This window comes from Lytechinus pictus, chromosome 7, assembly GCF_037042905.1.
Source record: "Lytechinus pictus isolate F3 Inbred chromosome 7, Lp3.0, whole genome shotgun sequence".
NCBI classification, from domain to species: domain Eukaryota; kingdom Metazoa; phylum Echinodermata; class Echinoidea; order Temnopleuroida; family Toxopneustidae; genus Lytechinus; species Lytechinus pictus.
The window spans coordinates 25,160,801-25,188,416 of record NC_087251.1 but is presented as its reverse complement, the minus strand read 5'-3'; the positions used below and the strand labels follow the sequence as shown (position 1 = coordinate 25,188,416).

At 35.7% G+C, this 27,616-nt stretch overlaps 2 protein-coding genes across 4 annotated transcripts; one reads left to right on the top strand and one right to left on the bottom strand.

Moving 5' to 3' along the window:
* The first annotated feature begins 198 nt into the window (after positions 1-198).
* On the top strand, positions 199-18,371 carry LOC129264685 (N-acetylgalactosaminyltransferase 7-like). 2 transcript variants are annotated; one of them, XR_010294135.1, is made up of 12 exons: positions 199-1,186; positions 5,362-5,585; positions 6,540-6,706; positions 7,317-7,530; positions 7,863-8,036; positions 9,169-9,286; positions 10,015-10,137; positions 11,396-11,614; positions 12,461-12,526; positions 13,348-13,512; positions 14,173-16,570; positions 17,165-17,765. XR_010294135.1 is itself a non-coding variant. In XM_054902598.2 (11 exons), the coding sequence occupies exons 1-11, from the start codon at positions 989-991 to the stop codon at positions 14,332-14,334; spliced, it is 1,830 nt and encodes a 609-aa protein (XP_054758573.2). In that variant the 5' UTR covers positions 199-988; the 3' UTR covers positions 14,335-18,371. The 2 variants fall into 2 exon arrangements, 1 of the variants encoding a protein (XP_054758573.2); XM_054902598.2 differs by having other exon boundaries at positions 14,173-18,371.
* LOC129264686 (uncharacterized) lies at positions 17,988-27,461 on the bottom strand. 2 transcript variants are annotated; one of them, XM_054902601.2, is made up of 2 exons: positions 27,112-27,461; positions 17,988-20,764 (listed from the first exon to the last, which is right to left on the bottom strand). In XM_054902601.2, exons 1-2 carry the CDS (start codon positions 27,187-27,189, stop codon positions 20,264-20,266), a joined length of 579 nt encoding a protein of 192 aa, XP_054758576.2. In that variant the 5' UTR covers positions 27,190-27,461; the 3' UTR covers positions 17,988-20,263. The 2 variants fall into 2 exon arrangements, with proteins under 2 accessions (XP_054758576.2, XP_063958388.1); XM_064102318.1 differs by lacking the exon at positions 27,112-27,461 and adding an exon at positions 22,219-23,672.
* Between the last annotated feature and the right edge of the window lie 155 nt (positions 27,462-27,616).

The following is a 27,616-nucleotide window of genomic DNA, read 5'->3' as shown; positions in this document are numbered from 1 at the left end:
GCCTAGAACTGTTTCACCGGAATAATGCAAATCTTTAAAATTCAATAACTTCGTTTTTTTTTTAATCCGATTTTAATCAAATTTTCAGCATTTTGCTCTGTGAATTTTACTCTATTTATTGAGATAGAAATATCTCCAGCCTGGACCATCCCTTTAAAGGTGGTTGACTGGGCGTACTGTTTCCGTTTACGATGATTTACTGGTAATTAATAAAGTAAAAATATTACCCAAAAAACTCAACTGATAGAATGTTTTTAGTATTTGCAGTTTTCATTGAATCGTCTTATTATGCCAACGTGGCCAAGAAAAACTTCAAAAGCCAGTGAGAAAACAGTGCAACGTTTACACAAAAGGCAAAAGTCTATACCCCTATTTGTATTCTTTGTGTTCATTCAGGGCGAATGGAGTCACCCGTTCATACTATTCTAGTACTTACGTGGTATATTGAGCATGTTGAGTAATACGCTACGAGCCCACGTTTACTACATAGTGCTGTTTATCAGTCAGCAAACATCAGATCATAATTATCGTGCGTTTCTACTCAAATTGTCGTTCTAATCATCAATATATACGGGTACCAAAATAATACACTGTTTAAACATACCATCGCAACCATTCATCGTGTGGTTTATCTATACACGCGGCGCCTCCGAAGTTTGCATTCTTAAGCCTAAGCATGTTAAGGGTAGCTGGTGTTCTTTAGCAGACAACATATAGTAATGACCTTCATTATTGGTACTACTATCTATGTTTGGAAGCTGTATAGTCGGGGAACCGTATAGTCTGCCACTTCAACATGAAAAATAACAAAACGGATATTGTGCATGGAATATCACGGAGTCGCTCAATGGGAATATCATACTCTAAAGGATCTATGTACATTTGGTATTCTGATAATTGATACTCGTCTGTATGAAATAATACATCTGCTGATTCCTGTATACATGTGTTATTTTTCTTGGTATCGTGATAACTGGAAGCGGTAACAATGGTTGGTAGGTGCTGTAATAGACGCTCTCGGTGGTGTAAGAAATTATTTGTATTATGTATTGTACTAATGCTCTTGATACCAGTTCTATTATTATTCACAACTCAAGACTCTACCTTTTGGAATCCTTATGATGAATGGAGGGGGTTGAGAAGGAGCAATGATCTACCCGACGGTCTGCAAGACATGCAGTTGGATGTAAGTATTATTCTCAGAATATTAATATCAATAACATTAATGATATCAATAACAATATTGCTAAAATACTACATTGTTAGTTAGTATACATTCACACATATTTTGTGCTTCTGTTGATGCCTTAAAAGATGATCAACAAAATTTGTGCGGTATAGCTAGACCTATAGGCTACAGTGCATTGTACCACTTCACAAGCAATATTACTATTTAAAGTTCTATCCACTCATTGTGTGTATACACCCAATGAGTGGATAGAACTTTAAATAGTAATATCAAGCCGATTAGATCCAAAACTATCTGATGCTTCCTTAAAGGGGTAGGGGTTTGTACAAGAGTGTGCAGAAAATAGGCCTACATGTACCTGAAGAAGATTCTAGTGGATTGATTAAACTATTATTTTACTTTCTCTTGCTTTGTCTGGGGTTTTGAGGTCTAGTATCTTTTTCTTTTTTTTTTATCCATATGTAATTTGTGTATTCCATTTATTTCTTTCATTGGGGATTGACCTTGATAGATCAATATGGCCTTTGTCAATCCCCTCCACATTTTGATTATTTTATGTCTTTTTTATGTAATATATTGTAACTTTTTATATTTGTATTGTTTATTATCTATGTATGTATTCAATTGTAATTATATTGCATGTTTTTTACTCAATATGTGGAAAATAAAATTGAATTGAATTGAATTGAAATTGAATTTAGGGTGCATCATGACATCAATTTTGTTTTTCAGAAAGATCAACAATGGTATCAATAAATTAGGTTTGTGTGCATATCAATTATTTTTTATTTACTGTTTCCGTGTTAATATATATCAAAAGGGATTACCCCCCCCCCCTCCTTTTTTCTCACCTTCTCTCCCTAACATTTGCCCTTTAACACCCCTTCCCCCAAAAGTGGTGCTTTGGACACAGGCCTTCTTGTCCTCTCTCCTAGATACGTCAGTGTTTCTTACGTTGCAAGGGTTATCATTATTAACACGATATTAATGATATTTGATCATTATTTTGGCTGATCAATACCGACTTCATAAGTTATCCACCTTCTATCAAAACCATCACCGATTACGCTTCGGATAACACTGATATGATTTCACCCGACAAACACCCGGGTCATGCCTGGTGACTTGGAATGACTTGCCACAATTGATCAGAAATGGATCGTGATAATAATTGGCCAGACGCATATTATTGCTCAGGAAAGATGACACACACTAGGCTTAAATAAAAACCTGATTATCTGCTTGAGTCAATCGTGGTTTGTATCGTACCAAGTACGATATAACAAGCAACAATGTGAACATTAGAATGATAGATAGTTGCAAAATGCATGGATCGTTGGTGATGTTGTCAAGGGCGGATCCAGTTTATGGGGGGCATTTTTTCACCCATATTTTCCCCGATAGGCCGCTCAATTTTTTTTCTTTGAATAGTAGTCCTAACAGTCACTTCTTATCTTTATTGTTTTAAGACAACATAAATATGCAATAATCTCATAAGCCCTATTTAAATAGTGCGAGCACGAAGCGCGAGATAACATTTTTTGAAATTTCAATTGTATTTTGTCTTGAAAATTGAACATTCTGGGCAATGTTTGTGGTCCTGAACAAGATGCGTATGTAACTCGATAATTACTGCGAGCGAGAAGCGCGAGCAGAAATGTTTAATATGCGTTTTGGCCTGATCGTAAAGGGACCTGTTGAGGATTTTTGCAGTTAGCCAACACGATACATAATAATTTTTGACATTCCGACCTAAAAATTGACATTCTAAGTGCTATTTGTAATCATTACGGGATAGGTATATAACTATACAATTATTGATGCGAGGCGCGTGCGAGCAGAATTTTTTTGATATTCTGATCTGCAACTTGATAATTTGAGCACGTTCTGAATAAAGAACAAGCTGCGTATCTCAATAAACATGCGTGCGACAGAATTAGACAAAATCTGGGCATTCTGAATACAATTTTTAATCATGAAAATCAATAGTGCGAGCGCGAAGCGCGAGCTGAAAAAATTTGATATTCCAATTTGAAAAGGGTCAATTTAAGCACTGTTTCAAGTACTGTGTAGGAAAATTGTAAAATGGATGTGAACGCATTTAATAAATAATGTAAGCGCGAAGCGCGAGCTGATATTTTTCATTATTCTTTTGTCCTAGGACCGGGACATTCTAAGGATATTTTGTCATCAAATGGAAATGATGACTATTTTCATATTCCTCTTCCTAAGAGCGAGATGAAACTTGTCAATATTCCATTCTGAAAAGGGGACAATTTAGTCATTAGGAATTCATGAATATGTTATCTATTAATCTAATAAGCCTAACGATAGCGTGAAATTTGTTGACATTGAGGCATAAAAACTGGACATTTAAGCACTTTTGTAATTATGAATAGGATGCATGGGTTAACATATTTTTAACAACTTGATATTTTCAGCTCCATATCAGCTTATTGAGCAATATAATAATCGAACAGAAAATGTGAGCGCGAAAAATTTTATATAGTGACATGAATTTTTTTTTTTTAATCCAAGTCTTCCCCTGACCTTATTTCATCCACTCGTCTTCCTCCTCTTATTTTTCCTCTTCTCTTTTTTGTTCCTCCTCTCTTTCCCCTTCGGTTTTTTTGTTTCTTTTCTTTCTCTCCCCCTTCTTTTCTCCTTTTTTTGGCTCCGCCAATAGAAGGCGGACCCCTCGGCCCCCTGGATCCACCTATGGTTGTGTTGTGTTATTTAACATAAACATATCACACTTGGAAATAGGGGTTCAAATTTGAACTCTTTGGGTTGGTACAGGGGTTCAAACTTGGACCCTAGGGGTTCGTACAAAATGCTTCCTGAAACAATCCTGGATTTGAATTTTACGAGCTAGCGAGGAAAACTCTAATTTCAAGTATAAAAGGTATTTTGATCTTGTTTGCAGTTCTAGACCATTAATAAAAGGAAGGCTTCAAAATTCAAGTTATTGTTTATGCAGGAATGGCGTCATGTCCCCCATAGAATATTTGGGTGACGTTTCCTACTGCCCCCCCCCCCTCCCTGTAGTGATTCTCCCTGTTACTCAGTTTGTTAGTATATACCCCGGTGTTCCGTATATCCTTTTTTTATTTCATATCAACCACGAAGGTCATATTTTCTCTTTGCGTCTTAACTAATATGTCCAGCTGCCTCGATATCTCCATTATACATGTACAGTCGAAAACATATTTGCAATTAATGGTATATGCTTATAGAGTCTTGTTCACATAATTTTATAGACCATTATACAGTTATATATGCACAACGATTTGCGATGACCTGTGGCAAATAAGGGTCGGGTTTGCCTATATGTCTTTTTTTTTCTGGGAGGGGGGGGGCATAAATATGTAATTTATATATAAGCAGTGGCTAACCCGGGGTGACGTCATCAACTGAAACAGATGTCAGTTATTTTCATGCAGGAAAGTGCAGCAACCGAGCAAGAATGATTGTCATTTTAAGCTAATATATGCTACCTATGTGAATGGCGCCGTCTGTCGTGACCCCCTAAAACGAGTTTCGATTGCTTGCACGCGATGGAGCGTAGCGAGCAACCAATGAAATTTGCACATTTTAGTAGTAAACCTTAACAGTTTGTTGTGACCAATTATAAACAACATGAATTTACATATAGTAGGTCTAATCATTTGTGCATTTTTGTTAACATGTTTCGTTGTTTCCAAATTTCAAGAGTTTATTGTATCTTCTAATTGCAATTCGCGCGGTTTATTAATTATTTCAATTCAGGAGAATTCATCTACTATACTTGTTATTCCATTAATTTTAGCATGAATATTTGGTTCGGTTAAATCTCATTATCATGTTTATTAATTGTCCAACAATAACAAAATACAAAATCATGTCAAAGCTTACAACCAATGGTATAACTGAGAATTAACAGATAAAAAATATGTGGTTCAGTTTGAGCTTATATTTGTTTTTTATCTATTTATTTTTTTTATAATTTATATATTGTACAGGAACGATACATAGAATTAAAGAAAAATAAGAGCGAAAATTTTGTATACAGAATTAGTGAGAAGTGGTTGTTTGTAGTAAATATAAACAGAATACATTAGGAAAACAATCACAATGCTCCAATTAACATAGAAACTAATCAACCAATCTCTCCTTTCCTTTTTTTAACACAGACACTTATTGTAGAGCCTCCCGTCCTGAGGAGCACAATGGGTAACTTTGAGCCCCCTCCCGAGGACGAGCGTCGTCAGGGCGCGGGGGAATATGGTCGCCCCGTCATGCTGAACCCCAGTGATCAGGAGAAATATGATCAGAGCTTTAAAGAATATGGCTTCAACATGGTCATCAGTGACCGAATCGCACTCGACAGGACTGTGAATGATATTAGACAAGACGAGTAAGTTTGTGCGCATGCTCAAATCTCATGAGTCAATATTTTGCTTGTGGCAGGATAAACGTCACTGGGAGGTAATATTTTGAAGAAGCTGTGATCGTGAAAAAAAAACGTGGGTCATTCCACAGTGGATAATACGAAGCAATGAAAAAGTATGATGCTCACGAAAAATAACTTGATGGTAATTTCTTTTTTACCTGATCACTAAGAAAGCATGAATGCTTGTAAGCAAAACAAAAAGAGGACCAAAGGCTTAAGTTCCTGTCCGAGGGACCTAGTAATCAGTAGCGTACCGTGAACCGCAGGAGACAAAGCATTGGGGGGGGGCAGTGCATTGTCTGTGAACAATGCTTTGCCCCCCCAATGCTTTGTCTCCTCCGAGTCACGGTACGCTACTGCTAGTAATGATGATTAAAAATTATTCCTTACTAAAAGGCACTAGCGCACCAATCGAAGACGGGCCACCGGAAAAACGAACCACCCGCTCTATCGCCTGAGCTAACAATATTGTTCATTATCCATTCTTAGTCGGCATGAACATCATGGATTGATGCACGTTTTTTTTTTTCATGTATAGACCAAAACTGAAAGGATGGTTCCAAAAATGGTCACATCTATCTTCATAATTCTTCACTGACCGGACCTATTTTTCCCTGACTCTATGTCAGCTCATGTTAAATATTTATTTGCTATATGTTGAAATCACAGTATGGAATAATCATTTGACTTTACTTTAAATGTTAAACATTACAAATCTTAGTGAATTTACTATCAATTACACTTCCTTTAATCATACATGTATTATGAATGAAGGATGCCAGCATAATTAAATCATAAAAAAGTAGCCTATACTAGTCTTATTTAACTTTTGAAGATGCCAGTCAAATCTAGATGAACGTCTCGACAATGTAAGAAAGTGGGTTACCTAATCGTTCAATTTAACTGATGTCATTTTAGATGCAGATACTGGCACTATCCGACCAATCTACCAAATACATCAGTAGTGGTGGTGTTTCATAACGAAGGATGGTCAACTCTCCTACGAACGGTACACAGTATCATCAACACATCGCCTCCAAATTTACTCCAAGAAGTGATATTAGTCGATGATTTCAGCGATAAATGTAAGTTATGAGTGGAAAAGACAAGTTACACAGATCTACAAGATCATGATATCACAGGTGGATAATATTATGACCTCTGTTTTATTATAAGTTTTTTTTTTAATGATTTGATGGAAAGAAGTAATCGATAATGAAAAACTGTTTAGCAATCTGACACAATATAGTTACAACTTGTTACATACAAACAGGAGTGGTGTTTCAGGGGCAGGGACACCCTTTTAAGTAAACATCGAGGAGGGGAAAGGAAAATGGGAGAAAAGGAAATATCAAAAGACTGGCATGGATAGTGTAAATATATATTACCCGTATTATACCAGTGAGTGAAGAAAAAAATGGCGCCACCCTCAGCTCGTCTTGCCCCCTATACACCATGTACATGAGCACACAATCTTATGATCGTATTCACTATTGTTTAAAAAAAACCCGTCATGATCTCTTTGTTGAATCAAAGTTTAATCAGCATTATTGTCATCAACAACATCATCATCATCACCATCATTATCGTCATCGTCATCATCTTCATCATCATGATCGTCATCATAATCATCATCATCAACAGCATCATGATGATGATCATCTAATCATTATAGAAATTCCTGTTCCGTTTCAGCTCACCTACAAGCCAGACTCCAGCAATACATAGATGAACCTCAATTCCAAGGTAAAGTTAAACTCTACCGTAACAGCAAACGAGAAGGTTTGATTCGATCCCGTATCTTTGGCGCGGAGCAGTCTCGCGGTCAAGTGGTCACGTTCCTCGACGCCCATTGCGAATGCTCTCCGAATTGGCTCGTTCCATTGCTAACAGAAATAGCCCTCAATAGGTAATGGCTCGAGTTTAAGGGTAGTTCTCTCTAGTATTCGGGAGAAAACACGTTGGACATCATTTTAACAATTTAAACAAGCGATACATTGTCAGTTTCATGCAAACATTCCACGTTTTCAACACCATTATTTCATTAGGGTGAAATTCATCAAGAATCTTAAAAAATTTTCAGAAAAAGTTTCCTTCGCTAAAAAAAAACTTTGACTTGAAAGAATGCGCCACAAACGGATTTGTTTTGTTAATGGAAAGCTGTTTTTAAATTATTATTTCCTTTTTCCTTACTGACGGACTCCTTGCATTTTTTAAAACCATTTCTGCTTCCCTGCCCAGAACGACTGTGGTCTGTCCCACCGTCGATTCGATATCGGCCGATACCTTTGAATATCGATCACAAGGAGATGGTATGTGTCGTGGTGCAATGGATTGGGATTTCTGGTATAAACGGATCCCAGTTGATCTGAGTAGAAAGAGATTAGGTCTCAAGTATCAAAGCGAACCATACGAGTAAGTTCTCAAAATATTTATTCATTACTCATCACAATATGTACCATATTGCAGTTGTATGTCTATTCCACAGTGACTGTCAGGCAATGTTTAAAACAATAACATCCACCGATTAAAGTTCAACTTGTGACTGATCATATTTACTCTGATTTATCAACTTAGGTTAAAGCAAATGTGACAATATTCACATTTCAGACTAGATAAATACTATATGCACCTGCACTTTATGTTTTGTGTTATTTTGAATGAATGAACCAGTGTATGAATTACATGTTAAATCTCTTCCTGTTTTTCTACCTTGTTTGTTTCGAATCATTGAGATAATGGCATAATGCCAAATCTTCACCAGGGTAAATCTAGGATACATCAATCTACTGTTCCCTTAAAGGGATGCTCCGGGCTGAAAATAATATGATTTAAAGAGATAAATAAAATTCAGACAAACAAAATACTGAAAATTTGATCAAAATCGGACAATGAATATATAACAAAGTTATGGCATTTTAAAGATTTGCATTATTCAGGTGAAACAGTTCTAGGCATGTCTTCATGAATATTCAATGAGCAAATTGATGATGTCATATCCCCACTTGTTCTTTTGTATTTTACTATATGAAATTAGGTTTATTAATATTTTTCTACCAAGAACTGAAAAAATGGATTGACAACTGATTTAGTGCATTAGATATTTATTGTTGTAACTCATTTCATTATAGAGGAGACACATTATTCACACATGTATGAAAAAACGAAACATTTATGATTTCATGTAACAACATAAGAAAAAGGAAAGTGGGGAGGTGACATCATCAGCCCATCTAATGAATATTCATGATGACGATGACATTTTCAGCATTTTGATCTGTGAATTTTACTCTATTTATTTGAATATAAATATTTTCAGCCCGGGGTACCCCTTTAAGAATAATAGTGGGGTCTACTGTAGATAACCCAAACCAATATTTCAAAGTCTTGCATTTCGTAGAGTTGGTTCGTTTTTTTTAAATATGTTACAAACCTTATATCCTCCCTCTCCATGTTGATATACCATGTAGGCAATAGGCCTTTATGCTATACTATTTCAATAGTAATATATTTCTTCTTCTTTTAATTAAATTTTACCTCATATCAGCTCGCCCATAATGGCTGGTGGTTTGTTCGCCATCGACAGAGAATACTTCTTTGAGATCGGTGCTTATGATCCAGGACTTCAAATTTGGGGCGGGGAAAACTTCGAAATATCATTTAAGGTCGGTGAATAGATTACCAAACTTATTTATAGCCTGATTATGTTAAACTATAATGTCTTGTCTGAAAATTATTATTAGTTTCTTCTCGAGATTATGCTACTGTGACATCTCTTTCTCCAAATCTTTCTTTTTTCCCATGCATCAGGAGGGAGATCTCCGCGCATCAGTCTCATTCCTAAAAAAAAAAAATAACTTGGGAAGTAGACATAAATTGTCAATATACAAAAATCAAGAAAAGTACGAAAATTCCCTTGTCACCTTAAATTAGAAGACGGTGACTGCTGTGATTGATCATAATAAATGAGGTTGCAGCACCAGCAGATCGACAGTCCAAGAGATTACTTGAACATTTCGATTGTGCATGTGTAGAAGATTTATTTTTATTTTTATTTATTTTTTTTTTGGGGGGGTGGGGGTCTGTAATATTTTCTTACCGAATGTTAAAAATAAACAAAATATGGATATAATGCATGTATGTAAAGTATTGGAACACTTTATTGATTGTTGGTATATAAAATCACATGAAATTGTATCAGATCCAGTCATCGACAGTAACTGAAAGGATATCTACATAACATCATCTATAGAACGTTTTGTATAATACATGTATAATACTTATCTGATACTGATATCAAATTCTTTTGTAACAAATTATTGATTTTTTTTAATGCAGTCGTTGCAAGGCAATAACAGCTGTTTGTTCTTTCTATTCAACTTCAATTTTCCAGATTTGGATGTGTGGAGGGAGCTTAAAGTTTGTTCCGTGTTCTAGAGTTGGTCACGTGTATAGGAAGGGTGTTCCCTACACCTACCCAGACTCAGGCGTACCTGGTGTCAGCGTTATTCACATGGTAACAAATTAATTCATCAATTTTTAAAAGACTTTATATTATGCACTTAATGATCTGTTTTTCACAATTATTTGGTTTGCGACCATTTTCACCTTTCGGTCGTACGACAGGCTGCAAAGGGTATCGGTCGCTATTTATCTCATCGCATAAAGGCTTTCACAAAAAAGCAGCAGCTGTGGTACAACACAAGCGACCAGTACGTCGCATTTACTCGCAAAATGCTCGTGTGAGTGGCCTTGCGTTCACTACTAGTGTTGTACGAGTGATTGCGAGCGGTTTCACACCAATCTAAAAGTTGCACGACCGAATGTATAGTCGTGAGAGTCGACGTGAGGCAATGCGATCGCTCGTACAAATTGAATGACATCAATGCGACTGGTCGTAATGGTCATACGATCTGAAGCGAGTGAATCGATCGCATTTGATCGCGTTTGGATTTAGAACATGTTCAAAGTCCAGATGCGACAAGTCACGACCACCCCTGGTTCGTGCAATCACCTACAACGACTGCGAGTGCTCGCAAGACACCAAGCGATCGATCGTGCAATACAAAAAAAAAGGTTGCAGGCGGTCGTAAACTGATCGGGGATCAATATTGTGAAAGGGCGTTTAAGCACGCTGTACTCATACGATCCGGCTACGACCCATTTTTAAACAAATCGAATAAAATATCGAATGCTGCTTCACTGCAGAGCCTTGTGGAGTCCTAATCAGCTTCAAATCGTAGCCGATCGCAAGACTCATATAGGGTCATTACGATTTGGAATTGAATCCCTCTTTTTATTCCTACGGGGAGGCTCACAGTAGACCGGAATTTCGAAACTAGTATGTACACCACTATTCGGAACTTTGATCTTTAAGATTTCATAAGTTGGAAATAATGTTCATTTAAAAATCAATGCTATTACAATTTTTTCACTGAATCGAATCGCGGACGGATGGACCAGGTTGCAACATTAAGCGCAAATTTGCATCTTGCTGACAAACAGAACAAAATTTTACCAGTCAAAAGACAGTAACAATGTGATATTACAAAATCTATACTATAGCTGATTTCTTATTACATGTATGTAGTTTGTAGAAATATAAAAACAAGCATAACGATGAAAATTCCGTCATGGTTATTATTGGATGAAATATAAAGTTTTACCTATTTTCACAATTAAACGCCATGCTACAGCGGACCTGTTATTTAAGATTGAATTTGAGAAACCATTCACATCATTAATTTTCAGAATTATTACTTTCTTTGTATCAGAACTACATGCGAGTAGCCGAAGTTTGGATGGACGACTTCAAAGAATATTTCTACACCGCCAGACCAGATTTACGCGGGAAACCCTACGGTGACATCGGGGAACAGATTCGATTCAGACGGCACAACTGTCCGAAGAGTTTTAAATGGTTCATGGAGGAGATTGCCTTTGATTCATTAGAGAAGTTTCCTCCACCGCCTCCTAACAAGGGATGGGGAGAGGTAAGGGTTCTCATCTGCGGTGATTGCAAGTGCATGGGGTGCGATAGAATGTATTTTCTTACATAAAAATGGATGATGGATTTGTTTATATATTTTTTTAACACAGCCATATGGATGCAGTAAGTCCAGTTGAAATACAGCCACAATTCATCGATTGCGTAACACTTTTATCATTAAAGAGAAATCAATTTCGAACATTTCAGAAAATATGAAATTTTGAGTTTTTCTTGAATTCAGTTTCGAGAAGTAAACCATGGACTGAATGGCAATCCTTACAGTACCGCTCGTAACCCTAATTCGGCTAGCTTATCTTGCTTGCTGACAGTTGCTGTACCACAATCTCATAATTCATGGGGAGTCGATCATGCCAATATGCTGAGCCATTCTTATATAATAAACTTCCAAAAGACGTCGGCAGGGTTTCAATTTTTTCTTTACTGCGTCATGAGTATCTTTTTATGATCGATACCGGCGCATTAGGAATGTCCATGTTATTATCATTATAATTGATATTATTATTATTGGCACGTGAAAATATAATCTAAGGTTGGTATCATATTTATGTGTATCCTTAAACACTCGAGGACCATCTGCACCATCCCGAGTTTTCAAATAATCGTGCTATTTCGGCAAATTATCCCGATCTGAACAATCTCGAGATTATATGTATAATGACACTAGATGGCGCGAAACTACTTGCTCCTGACCATATATAGATGTGGTTTTCCAGCATTTAATGAATACCTTTTACCCTAAATCGTTTTCAGACTGTTCAAATAAAAGGATAAATTGCCGAATTACTTATTAATTATCATTAATGTTTATGATTATATTTCTTTGTCACAGATCAAGTCGGTACACACAGGATTGTGTGTAGACAGTATGGGCCATCAAGATACAGCAGGGGGAGAGGTCAGTATAAATGAAATTAGAATATTCTGTTAAAGTTTAAATTATGCATGGGATAAGTGTCTCATTATTTTTTTCATGAGTAGACTCTTCTCTTAGACCAATAAGGTAGCAGGACGGAAGGTATATTGTTTCAAGTTACTTCCACCTCATAATAACGTGATGTGTGAAACATACGGTTATTTCATACGCGACCATATATAAAGATGGAAGCTTCGTTTTATCCCCAAAAATATCATTCATAACTTTCCTCGACTCGTGAATTTGGTGGACAGAATATCGATATGTTGTAAATTTGCATATAAAAAATATAATGTTTCCCTATATCCATCTCAAGTATAATTTCGTTGTCGAAAAAATACAAAGAAAATACAAAATATCCAGGAAAGGAGAGGCTTGCTTGTTTCTTTAAGTCGGGACGGATAAAAGAAATACAATAAACAGCATATACAAAAATGAATACTAAAACATAATATAGATTATAGATATCAAATCGGAGGATAGCCCAATTCAGCAATGCTGATATAACATTGCTTATATTTCTTGAGGGTTCTGAAAAATATTCACTCCACTTTCACAAAGGAAAGTAGGGAAAACGTTTGAACTTTTTGAAATTTTCGTCCAACAGTCGTTCTGTTTCGAACAAAGTATTGATTTAATAACATACCATGATGTTTAAAAATCATACATTTAATTCGTGTTTGTCTAAATGTACATGTATATTTAATTTATCAAACTTCAAAATAAATTTAGTGTGACGGTTTGTGACTATATCCGTGAACTGTGCTCATTTATTATTTATTTTGTGGATTGTGTTTTTACAGGCTGGTGTTTATTATTGTCATGGTATGGGAGGTAATCAGAGGTTTCGTTTTACCGGTCCAGGCCAAATCATCCTGTATGATTATTGTTTCTACGTGGATGGGACCAGAGTCAGGATAGACAAGTGCAATAGAGTTCGGTATTCATCGTTCTGGGATTATGATGAGGTATGCGTTATGATCATAGTTATAAGGCGGATGTTTCTCTATGCATTATTTATATTCCATAATAGGCCTACCCAGGGATGGTGCCTTAGGGGGCAGTGGTCTCTATGATTTTGTCAAGTAGTGAAAAGGAAGGGGAGGGAAAGGGGGGGGGGGGTAAAGAAGGAAGAAAGGAGTAAAAAAAAAGAGGTCTGGGTTGTGTGACTAGATATTAGCCCTATAATGTAATTAAATTAAGAAAAATATGACATCACCTTTACGTCATCATGCTCATCCCCTCTTTCAAATATCCTGGCTCCGCCCCTGTGCCTATTTGCATATTACATGCGAAATCACAAGCCTTCCCTTATTTGGCCCTACTATGTAAATAATTAGAGCACCCTGTGGTTTGTCCCCGTCTGGTACCCCCTTCTTTAAACTTGAAGATGAAAAAAATGTCTCTTTGGGAGTGTAAACCTTTTTCATGTAAAACTAATTGCCTCACAAATTCCACCCTGATCTACCTGACTACCTCTTCCTCCATCAAAATACACTGACGCTGACCCTGTATATAGACACTTTTCGTGTCTGACGCAAATACTTAATCAATGTGAACAGCATCATAATCAGAGGTCTAAGAAAATGATACTTATCTTTGCTGTCTTTATCTTATTTTTTTTGCAGGTTAACCAACGATTCCAGTTGAAGAACACAAATAAATGCCTTGATCACAATAGCAATGAACATACCATTTTTGTCAATGAATGTGATAATGAAAAGGGAACGCAGCAATTTCAAATTAACCCTCCTGAGGAATTGCAAGTACAACCAAAAGCTGTTCGGTAGCATATCCCTAAATATAGCATATACTGTAGATGATTTCATACAAGTTTGTTATTAGCTTTAAAAGCCAATTTAAGGGTGTTTTAATTAGTTGGCTGATTGTAAACAATGAATCATATTCATGAATACCGACTATATACAACCTGATTAAGGCTGAAATCTCCAAGTTTATAACAGTGAATGAGAGTCAACATGAATAACAATTATAGGTTTTAATTAGCTGGTAGAGAAATTAATGTTAATAATGTCTCTCTTTTTTTAGTTTCTCAATAAAGTGGTGATATAATAACATATTTCTAAAAGAGTATTAAAAGGCCCACATATATCAGGACACGATACATGGTATATACAAAAACTTGGTTTATTTTCAAAATATAGTGAGATCGGATGAGAGTATGTTTTGGCAGTGGGTACTAATCCCACGATCCATTTTTTCCACAGTCATAATCACTTAAGTCTGCATCGTTTCGCTTCGATATAAAGCTCGGGAAAACTTTGTATATGTTACCCGTCTTACCCACAACTACAAATTAATTCCCGTACATTTATTATAGTTATTCCAATATAGAAGCAAACTAAACATGTCGCAAGTCGGTATATTATTTTTTTTTAAAGAATTTGGATCGTACGACCCGAGTTTTCGTTTATCAATTTAAAAACTTTCCAAGCAACTCATTATTTTCAAAAATATTTTTTTGCCAAAACTACCATATTAGATTTTTAAAAGTCAACGTAAATTCATGATACCATTTCCTTATATCTGCCTTGGTTAAGAATTATGATGTATTTTCACTGACATCTGACTCGGGTTGTGAGTTTGTGGTTTGGTGTACAAGTCTTTACATTCCTTTGTATTTATTTTTTTGTGTGTTATTTTCGCTTTACATCTAATTTTAGTTTGATGAAGTCTGCCCCTAACTATAGCATATTGGAATCAACAGTATTAAGAAATATTATAATGTAGTTAATGTTGTGGCAAATCATTGTGTATCATAATTATGTTTGGTAATAACACAACTGGGATGCTAATTAACGAGATACACACAGTGTCTCATGCTATTGTACGAACTTCAATTTTAACTCATCATATTTATGGACACTATAATTTATACATTTATCAATTTACGTGCAATTGACAACGGATATCAATAAGAAATTGTCAGTTCTGGAAACAATGGAATGTCTTTATGGATAAACTGTAGATTACACCCCTGCTGATGACAGTGCTCTGCTAAAAGGAGAATATTTTATAAGGACCTGTTCATGCGATTAAGAAATTGAGAAACAGAGAAAATGAGAAAGAAAAATGAACATTCTAGAATAAACCTACTCTGTTTTAAATATTGGCTGTGAGCTGTTCCGCTGTACCGGAACATCAACCACGTGCAATTTGTTCGCGAAAGATATTTGTTTACTGTATATCTTTGAATTATTTATTTACAGATAAAATCGCAACTAATTATTGATATATTGAATTATTTAGTTCAATTACTGGAGTCTGTAATTTAGCGCAGACTCTGGGTACTGCTTTGTGTCACTGCGCAAAGATTCAAGACTCCATTGATGATTGCTTGTGAACATTATTATAATTTTTTAATGATAAGAAAAAAATGAAACAATTCCTAATGCTTGTTGTCCTTCCCCTCCAAATATTAAAGTGTGACTTGAGTTTTTTTGGGGGATACGGTTTATTCTTCTTTACAAAGAAGTATTTGGCAAATTGTAAGAAATAAAAACCTGATTTCTATGTCCATGTTATTTTTTTAGGAATGTCAAGAAATGATAATCTGTCATTAATTATTGGTCATATATAAGAATGATGGTATTATATTTCTGTTTTTGTATTATGATACTTCATTTTCAAAACTGTGCGTGGTAATATTCCTATATTGTTGACAATGTCTTTCATTACAAAAGGCACTAAATATTCCTAAGTGTTTTTGAAAGAGATTTATCTGATTATGGTGTTTTTTTCATTCATAGAATATCTTTTAATTCATAAAAGCAATACTATTTATTCCCAATGACATAATTTCCATTTTCGTTCATGTTAAATATGTTGCGTTGTAGTGTTTACGCTAAAGAGTCGTAACTCGGGTGTATTTTTTACAATAATTTTTACTGAACGAATAATGGTATTATGTAACAACACCGTACAACAAATTAACTCCACATCAGGCGAAGATGGGACATCCATATTTGTCAGATTATTAACGCCAGACGATGATTTACCGATAACATGATTTTCATTAAAGGACAAGTCCACTCCAACAAAAAGAAAAAAATCCAACAAACATATCACTGAAAATTTCATCAAAATCGGATGTAAAATAAGAAAGTTATGACATTTTAAAGTTTCGCTTAATTTCACAAAACAGTTATATGCATATCCTGGTCTGTATGCAAATGAGGAGACTGATGACGTCATCCACTCACTATTTCTTTTGTATCTTATTATATGAAATATGAAATATTCTAATTTTTCTCCTCATTGCCAAGTGAAACAACTATTAACTCCTCCCCGAACATGTGGAATTAGCATTGTTTAATACTACATGGTTCAGTCAAGTTGGTCCTTAATTATCAAATTTGTAAAAAATGAAATATTGTATAATTTAAACAATAAAAAACAAAAGATATAGTGAGTGAGGGACATCATCGACTATCTTATTTGCATGTCGCTCAGTTATGCATATCACTGTTTTGTGAAAAATAATCGAAACTTTAAAATGTCATAACTTTCTTATTTTACATCCGATTTTGATGAAATTTTCAGTGCTGTGCTAGTTTGATTTTTCTCTATTTATTCAAATCACCATTTTCTGGGGTGGACTTGACCTTTAATAAGAGTAGATGAAAAACATAATGTTTCACAAAACAAACATGTTTCCTTTTGAACCTATATTTGGTCAGTTTTATTCGATATTTTTAGAGCGAAGATGTGAAACTCTACATTCTTAAAACAGGGATTGATCAAAGAAACCAACATGTTGTTAAATGTGACGTCCGACTGATAATAAAAGCCAATATCTAACAATATTCTGGTAGATTCTAACCAATAAACTGGTTGGTTTTTACAATTTTTTGTCGACCGGACACATATTTAACAACAGATTTGATAATCCTTTTTAAGCACGTACGTTTAAGATTTAGTGACAAAAGACGTACAAGGTTCGGATTATCTCGGACTGTCCAGAAAGTTTATCCTCTTTAGTTTGTAGTAGTCATATATTATCGGATATTCTTTGTATTACTTTTCTCTCTTTTTTTTCACAGGTCGGTTAACATATGATACTAATGATTATTCTTTTAACTAAATTTTCTTTAACACCGAAAAGTTAGTATATGTTCCTAAATTATAGAGACCTATGATGGTTAAAAAGAAACCTTGATAGTAGAACAAAAAAGTAATAAAATTTAGCATTTGATACTTACATCCCATGTCTCCCTTTATTATGACTTGTATGGATACGAATTTTCATATCTGGAAATTCGATTTTGACATTAGGTTTTTTTTTCTACAAAATGATGTTTGGGTTTCACTTTAGAAAACAAGTTGATCTAAATGAAACCTCATAAATATAAATTATAATTTTATTAAATTTTTAATAGATGATAAGTTATACATACCAAATACATAAGATATAAGACCATAATACTGTGCAAAGCGTATTTTAATAATACATTTCTGTGTGATGATTTCAATCATAATAATACCGTTCATATTTTCAAAGTAAGATAATATTCAAATGTCAATATTGACTTGGAGATGTAAAATTCATATGTACTGTAATTTGAAAGACAATGATTCAGTTCTTGTGCCCATGAATTCAACATTTCAAGGATAAAACAACAAGAATAAACCAACAAAAAGCAAGAGTTAGTAATTATAGAGTTTTCCCATAGATAATAATTAAATTGTACCTTTTTCATTCTGCTACCATGAATAGGACATGTAGGATGTGTTATCATGGAAGCACTGAAGCCATGACGACCAATGATTCAAACAAATATAAATATTCTTGTTTTACATTCGATAAGTTCGGATTCAGCTTTGTTACTTTCAAAACTTGTATTATGCTCAAATTTCAGGGAATCCTGAGAAAAGTTAAGTATTTGTAGTATTTCATTTCAATCTGAACATGCTAAAAAACTTTTGCAAAGTTTGCCGACAAAATAAATGAAGAAGGCAGAATTGATTCATGTGAAGATGAAAATGAATACAGTTAATTGGATTTATACTGGAAAATATGCGATTTGAAGTGGGTTTAAAAATAAAACAAAATTGATATCAAATGGGATGAAGGAGAGACATGAGAAAGAAAAAAAAAGAGAAAACAAAGCAAGTGAGGGAGAGAGGGAGAGAGAGAGAGAGAGAGAAGGAGAGAGAGAGGGAGGGGGTGTTCATTAATCCAGTACTTGGATCGAGTATCGCGTTAATGATGGTGATTTTTTTTTAAATATAATTTTCAACAGTTTCGATTTACCTTCTATAATGATCCTCAAATTGAATTAATTGTTACAAAGGAGAAAAACATATTGTGTACCTTTACCTCAATAATTAGTTAACAATAACTACCGCGAGAATTGCTCGCTAACGCAATTTAAGACATAAACGTACAGCCTGACATAGCAATATGCTCTATACAAATACGATTTATCATTCTCGTCGTAAATTACATTTTCTCACTCCTTGAATGAACATAGAGCCAAGTAATGACCTTGTTTTCTTCTGTTTTTACTGACATATCTTGAAACTGCATTTGTTTAGCAAGGGGTTTTAAATGCCTGAGAAAAAAACACAACATAATAACACATTATACTCTCAAGACAAGTTGAGATGTTAAGAAATTCTGTTCTTTGTAGCAAAAGAAATATCTTTGAAAGGTTGACTTTCCGAATTCTGTATTTTGTAAAATGAAGTGATATCTTAAAATCCATATTTTATTGTTTGAAATAGACACCAGAAATGAAATACTCCGAAAATTTGTTTTGCCCAATTGATCGTGGGCCCGGCAGCCGCTGTGCAGCGCCAGATCGACGAGGCTATATCCCTTTAATTATTGAACGCCAAACAGGGTAGCAGCAACTCCCATCTTTTAACGTCTTTTGGTCTCACGCGGCCGGGGTTTGAACCCCCGACCTCCCGGTTGTGAGACGGACGCTCTTCCAACTGAGCCAACACACCAGTCATATTCATTTCAGATCCACTTCCTTACATTGATCTGTGCATTAAAAAAAGTAAAAAGGTGAAAAATTCACGAACTGAAAAAATATAATTGCACTGTGAGGCATGGTTGTCAATGGCAACAGACTTTGATTATCTTAAAAATATTCTATATTGGAATATACGTCAAGACTACGAAAAGGTTCATATCACAGAACATTACATTCATCATGGATTTTTCAACTGAAGCAAGATACCACTATAACAAAATTCTGAATCACACGTTCTGTTTAGTGATGTAATGGCGCAAACAATTTGAGGAGTGCTCATTCTGGATCTCGCATTGTGGAGAGAGTGAAGATTTTCTTTAATAATGAGCAGGTTGTAATGAATTAAGCATGTAAAAATCAAATCGGTCTGATATCAAAGACGAATATCGACTAAAAGTATGATGTTTAAGATAATTATTATTGAAACATTTGACAAATGCCACTTTTCGTAGGAAAAGTATATGGGCAGCACCCCCCTCCCCGACCACCACCATCACCAGTAGCACGCCAGTGATTATGATCGACAACTGATATAGCACACATGATTATCAATTAAGTTTAATGTCCATCAGACTTGAGATGATAGATCTGTGTCGCTGTCCTTCGGGGTATGCATCAAGTGTCCATTAATAAATATTCAAACGAATGGGTTGACAAACATAAGTACTGCGATACAAATAAACAAGTTTCAGCATAAGTACATCTAGGATCAACATCAGTACTGTCCCTGGTAAGGTAATGATATAGTATCGTGTAATGTAAAACATTCCATGTAGATAGGCACACAGGGATGGCGACCCCGAAAGAGCATCCATCGAAGATTGAATCCAGATATCGACTCATCGGCACTGTTCGAAGGCCATACACTGAAATTCGATGAGTACACGCTCGGATGGGTGGCAGAACATTCGAGAAACAGTTCAGGAAGGAGGAAGATTGATACAGCCCTGATGACATAGACGATTGCAAAGAGTAGCACAAGAAGCGCTGTTGATCTGACGCAGAAGCTTTCCGCAGTGTCAAGTTTAGAACAAAATAAGCGAAATCGGTAGAGTTTACGAGCTTGGTTTCGCGCCCTTTTGCTAGTCCTCAACCATTCTAGCTGTCTTCCGAGTTCGTGGATGCCGATGGCAAGATCACGGCGACCTTTGACCAGGAGAGGCTCGTCTTTGACATTGCCCATCACCAAAGTCTTCACCCTGGATTGTTTTCGAAGCTGAAAGAATAAAATAAAAAGTAGAAAACTTTGCATGATTAAAATATTTTGGGGAAATTATTTCATTTGTTTCCATTTTCAACAATAAAAGTAATGACTTATAGAATATTTTATACTAAGAAAATTAATGTTATTTCATCAAACAGTGTGATCGGGAATTTAAATAGATAATTCAATGTGCAACTAGCCCGATAAATGGATGAACCAATGGAGAGGACTAATATCAATTGAGTCATAACAATCCACACGGAATGATGGCCCATAAATATCACTTCCTTTATAGACAAATACGTTCTACATAATTGCGTGATACAAACATTATTGATTTAAGTGTAAGAATTATTTTAGTCAACCTCTTAGTATGAACAGCACCATGTCTATAAGATAGATACATATTATTTCATCACTGATCGTTGTGGAAGTGTTTTGTGAAAGACACAAGTTGCATGGACATGATGGATAGACTCATATAAATTCGAATCAGACATCTTGGCATGCCCATCATACATTATAGGCCTACCACTTGATCACAGGTCATTAAAGTATTCATCTCCTATCTTGGATTGACCAGCTCAATATACCGAGAGTAAATCAATATTTAATTTGTGTGTATGCTTAGTGTCATCTAATTGAATTAAATAGACGTTTACAAGCTGCAATCAATAAAGTGAAAGACAAATATGTTTCCTCGTATAAGCCGACGTCACTGCAGTTTAAGTGACGTCATCAACAGCGCATAATATTTTCCCCTTTTCAGAACCCTATACACACAAAAAGGTAGAATGGGCCATGCCAGATCAAAATACTTTCCTCAATGTACTATAGGGGATTAGTATTCACTCGTGTCAATGAAAATTGTTACAGCGGGACTCCATTCTTTTGGGGCAAATTAATAGAATTTATGAGGTCTACCTTGTGTTATTTAAAGAACACATTGATACGAGACGAGGAAACAACAAAATCTAAAATCAGGGATCGGCGAACGTATCTGTATTCCAATTCCATTTCCGTGGATTGCCCGTTGAATATCAAGCTTTATGTTTTCCCTTTGCACAAGTTACTGCATGGGATGTAATTGTAATCGTTTAAGATTTAAAAAATATTTACCGTTATGATGTGTTTAACTACTTAATGATATAGATTTATGTATATATATATATATATATATATATATATGTATATGTATGTGTTTGTGTTTGTGTCTTTACCATTCCCAGGGCCCTCTTGTAAATCAGTTTAACTAACGGAAGGGGCTACCATGATGGTAAAAGAAAACTGAAATCAATATTATAATTTTATAGAGATTGATTGATTTGTTCTACTAGTATTATCAAATAGAGGCTCGCCAGTGATTTACAAAAATACAAATATAAGGTATTCAAATTTAACAAGAATTATGGTGACAATCAGTACAGTCAGTTGAGTCAAATTATATCAGCAAAATTGATGTATACCCGAATCAACTCCTTGAGATCTCCAACTTCAAACCCTGATTTTGATTTCCGTGAGATTCTTCGAAACTGTGTCTTGATATCCAGATCTCCCATTGTGGCCGCAGCTTATGTTTCCCCCCTAGTTTTGGCGCCTCTTCTGCGGCGCCAGTCTTAAATGTTTTAGAACAACCATCAGGACAGAGAAATAAGGAAGAGTTGCAAACCGTTATCTGCTAAAATTCATTTCTCTGCAAGAATGCATACACTAGTTGAGTTATCCCCTATTAAATTCTAATCAAATAACACATCGAAATGTCTTCAAGGCGAAGGAAGTAAACGTTGTTGAATATTCTTTCCTCGTACCAATTTACAAGGTTTGAAAAGTCTGTTGTTCCGAAGTAGGCCGATATACATCAGAAATAGGATACACTAAGTCTCAAACACGGTTGACATCACCACTCCTTATCCAAACTATAAACACTGCATATAAATATCATGATATTTCCTTGTTTCCGTTATGCTACTGTCCATCTAGATTCCTTGTATGTCCCCTTTCTCAAGCTCAATATCCAATAAACAGTGATAAAAAGAACTTTTTCTATTGAATTCCAAGACAATGAAGACATACAGCAGTAACATAGTTCAAAGGCATTTCTCCACCGGAGGAAAGTCAGGTTCAACAAAACTCAAACATTAAAGTTCTCAGTGAAGTAAGATGTAAGCTCTGATCGGTGAGAGTGAAATGCCGACACACGAGTAATTCGTCTTTTGTGTATGAAAGATGGAGCTTCACTTTTCAATAGAATTAAACTGCACCCATCATGCCCATTGTTAGCCTCTATTCTATAAACAGTCTATAATGCGTGTTTCTCTTTCCCAGGACAGGGCGGCCCTCTCACTTTTTTACACAATATAATATCGACTGATGCCGGATTGAAGTGCACCATGGTGTGAAATAACAATGAGACAGGGTAGCGCGATATAATTACAGCGAGTGAGCCATGCAGTTTGGATTATTACCCATGATCATTGTCTCCGTGTATAATTCACAATCACTGAATAAGACTATTAATTAAACCAATATTAATAACGTGATACTACTACTAGAAAGCGAGCAATGTCATGAATGTCGGCTACAGGTTTACCCACGAGTAACATTCTCAATCCAGATGCACATCATTACGTTTGATTCGACATGATAATGCGAAATATGTAAAATGCTAAAGTCCAATCAAAGTCCCTAAGTTAAAGAAATCACATTTCACAACGCACAAAATCAAATTTCAACCTGCCAATAGTATTCTAAGACACCAAAAAAGGAGCATCGCAGGACTTTCACTGAGTTCGAAGTCGAAGCAATGAATCGAATTAAGATCGGAATCGCACCAGATCCCGAGTTTGATTCACCCACGTCTAATTGTGTTATAATCCGGATATAAATAAACCTATAATGAAAGGCGTCCATTCCATTGTATGATGATAGTCATCGGTTACCCACTTGAGATGGGGACTATTAATATTGACCATATCGTTGTTCTCTCAAGTACATTGTAAATATTAAGATGTCGTGAATGATTCGCAGTGCTAGCATCAACACACACCATACACATTGGCTCTCAAAAACCTCCTCATTATTCTCGAACATGAATGTCGTTAACTTTCCATTTGCTAAAAGCTAGAATATCGGGGAGTTTGATGTTTGATTCTGAATCAAATGATAAAAAAATAGTTACATAACAAATTGCAGGTAAATTCATACTTAACATTGTCCAGTAAAATAATCGAACTAAGTTCACGTATACCTAAAATATAACTTATAAATCGTTCTAAAATTTCAAATCACTTTGCTCACTTACTTAGTGTGACCCCCCCCCCCCCCACCCTCCCCATCCATACATACACACACACACACACTGACGCCCCGTCCTCTTAAATGGAAATAAGATTGTACTGATAACAAATTTTATTTAACCATGATTTTTTTCATACATGAACCTTTATATCCTTGATTACTAAATAAAATCCATCGTTATTTCCATCATTCCATTATTGATTTGGGGGCGATTTTTATCATACAATGGAGTGATTTAGTTATTATGTTTATCGCCATTTATTTTTATTTTGATTACGCGCCCTACCTCAAGCACACAACGTTCGATTCGGATTTGGATACAATATAGGCTAATCAAAATGCCAAAAGCGCTCTTTGAATGAAGTAATGCTGAATTAAATCCAAGTTCTCTCTCTTTCTCTCCCTCTCTCTCTCTCTCTCTGAGTGTCACATCATTTCACCGCCACCTTTACCCTCTTCCTTTCTCTTTTTTTGCCCCCCCCCCCCTACTCCTCTTCTCTTCCTTATACTTATCTATGTGCCAATAAATCAGGAGCGGATCTATGGGAGGGGGCGGGCCTTATTGATTGTTTGTCAACAAAAATTGGAGAAAAATGAAGACCTTGAATTGGAATGCCCCCTTTCTTGTCGAATTTCTGTTTTCTCCCCCCCCCCCCACGGCCAATCCTGCACCCCTGTCAAGAAACGGTATACCACCTGCTGAAATATTCCTGATTTCTTGATTGTGCAGGCGGTCCGACTTCCTTTCTCGTCCTCTCATTCCTCTACTGATCAAGGCATACAGCCTGATATTACTACCAAAATGGCAGTATCGAATATGATATCAAATATGTATCAATGCGATCGACTTCTTACCCTGTGAACATGACAACAAATATCTTCTCTCCTCCATAGAGAACCTTCTGGTGTGGACACACTCAACATGTTAATATAACTAGTACATTCAGCAGACGCCATAGACACCACTCCACAAATATTGATCAACAAGCCATCGTGCTGGCATTTCCCCGCGATATGAAGTTCATCAGGAAATCATATGTGTCAGGAATGGAATATATCATGGGCTCAGATAAATAAATTCGAGCCAGATTGTTGGTTTTATCGATTCAGCGCGAATTCCATCACTGGTTGCCAAACATTGGTGAGGGTAGTCCAAACCCTACCATGCATGTCATGGTCCTCTGAGCGGCTCTGTCTGGCTTGTCCATCATATAGAAAGCCTAACTCAGAGCATGTGACAGTTCTTTTTTTTTTCTAAACGTTGTTATTTTAGAAAGAAACTCATTCGTTTATCCAGCAGAGAGTTAAACAGGGAATGTAATTTCAGTATTACTGACCCGTAAGGTCAAGCCCCACTGAGCAGACTGATACGGTGATACCAGAGCAACACAAATAATATACCTTATGAAAGAAAATTATTGCTCAACATATATCAAAGGTTATCATAAACAAACTGAACGACATTTCTTTGATAACTGCATAATTAAAATTTCCCAGAATATCACATGCAAGACTCATAAAATGTCGCAGTCATCATCTCCAGTCATCGATTTCAAAGTCAAACATGACAATATACCATTACACAGTGGCATATGTTCTTGAACGGATACTTCGGTAAAATTGCATTCAGTACATTTTAAATATTTATTTTCAATATTTCATTGGTCTAATGCCAATTCGTCCAATTACCAACTTGTCAGCTATCATTTGGTCTATCATCAGATCGTCCACTATTCACAAGGTCTATTTGCCAGTTCGTCCACTAACCATTTCGTCTAATAACCAGTTGGTCTAATAGCCATTTAGTCCTAATCACTAGTGGTCTAATATGACTTAGTGATAATTGGGCGAAATGAATGAAAATAATATGGGTATTAGACCAACTGGTTACGAGACGAAATTGTCATGGACGAACTGGTGATCAGACGAAATGATGATTTGACCAAATGGATGAAAGACGGAATTGCATTAGACTAAATGATGATTGGACCAAATGGTTATTAGACCAAATGGTTGAAAGACGGAACTGCATATTATATTAAATGACGGTAGACCATGTGATGATTGGACGAGTTGGCAAATAACTAATTCTATTCAGTAGCTATGCGATTGTCCAACAAATAGTATTAAAGTTGTATGCAATTATACTTCCTGGAAATTCAATTTCTCTACAATCATAATAATTCATATTACATCGACCGCTGAAGTAGATAAATCCGCCCCTGGACCACACAAACATGTAACCAATGTAACGTATGTATTGTAGAGCTGAACCACTCAATTCCATTTTTAAAAAGATCGTTCCCCCCCCCCCCAACAAAAAACATGCCAAAGACAAATAATAACTACAACAACAGCAGTAACACCAATTATTAAACAAACTTATTGAACCATTTCACATGCTGCGGCAGTTACTATTAATAAAACTACAGGGCTATTTATATTTCAAGCACGACGATTTAAAAAAATAATAATTGATTAATTTGAGCCAGCTGGTAGTTTCATCGATTAAATTGGCCTGGGGCGTATAGCCCTGCCCGCATGACAAAAAATATGCAAAATAACATTGGGTAAAAGTTAATAAAATGCTTGTTTGTGTCCTAAACATAGCTGTCTTTTGTAAGAGTTATTGAAACATTGGCACAGCACATTGCACAAATAGCACAGACTCAGTTTTCAAACTTATCCAAGCTAGGAAAACTGGAAACTTGACTGCAGGAACAACTGTATTTTTCCAGTAGATGCGGTATAAAGGTATAAAGGAAACATTTTCTCTGGTGCTAAATCGCATATTCATAGAAATAGGAACATTCACATTATGATGAGTATATCATTATAATATATATTGACTTTTTGGTATGGTTCCGCATACATTTAATTTGATTATGAAAATGAGAAAACCGTGGCCCTTTCCCGCTATGATATTCAGTATATAATTGAATTAGGTCACCTTAAGCATTTTAAGGTTCCGTACTTCCTTGTATTGGTGGAAAGATAAAGGTCACTACGTTGAATTCTAAAAAAACGCCAGTATACCGAGTGGCAACGTTATCTGTACATACCTTTTTCGAGGCGCTGTTCTCGCCTACGTCCAATTTCATGTTTGGAACATCCACCCTCAGCATACTTGCTTGAGACATCCCTTGTCACATGCACACTCCAATGCGTCCAATGCAGTATGATATGGAAATGATATTAATCGGATAAGTTGATAGTAAACGCGGATAAGTAGAGTCGTATTGAGATTGGAGCATTGACCTTCTTATGTTGAAGAATGCAGTGTAAACATTGAACGAACCGGCTTCAAGGATCTTTCTCAGGTTGCTCTTCGTGCAAGTTGAAAAGCCTTCTGGGGACCGTTTCCATGGCGGTTGCGTGACTTTATTCCTCCACACATAACACCTCTATTAATGAGTTTGTACATATCCGGGTTAGGTTGGGATTTAACTATAAGGACATTATGGGCAAAACAATAAATCGACCCTATAATTGGCGCGGTTCGAGACGATCTAATTAGATCAACATTGGTCCAATTTATTGATGGTGGATAATAAATACGGGGAGAGG

Excerpts from the sequence above, each read along its gene's own strand:
- LOC129264685 (XM_054902598.2), top strand. The coding sequence starts at position 989 with ATGGTTGGTAGGTGCTGTAATAGACGCTCTCGGTGGTGTAAGAAATTA. Across the intron at positions 6,707-7,316 it reads CGATGATTTCAGCGATAAAT|CTCACCTACAAGCCAGACTC; the intron begins GTAAGTTATGAG and ends GTTCCGTTTCAG. Across the intron at positions 10,138-11,395 it reads GTGTCAGCGTTATTCACATG|AACTACATGCGAGTAGCCGA; the intron begins GTAACAAATTAA and ends TCTTTGTATCAG.
- LOC129264686 (XM_064102318.1), bottom strand. The coding sequence starts at position 22,311 with ATGGGAGATCTGGATATCAAGACACAGTTTCGAAGAATCTCACGGAAA. Across the intron at positions 20,765-22,218 it reads ATCTCAAGGAGTTGATTCGG|CTTCGAAAACAATCCAGGGT; the intron begins GTATACATCAAT and ends TTATTCTTTCAG.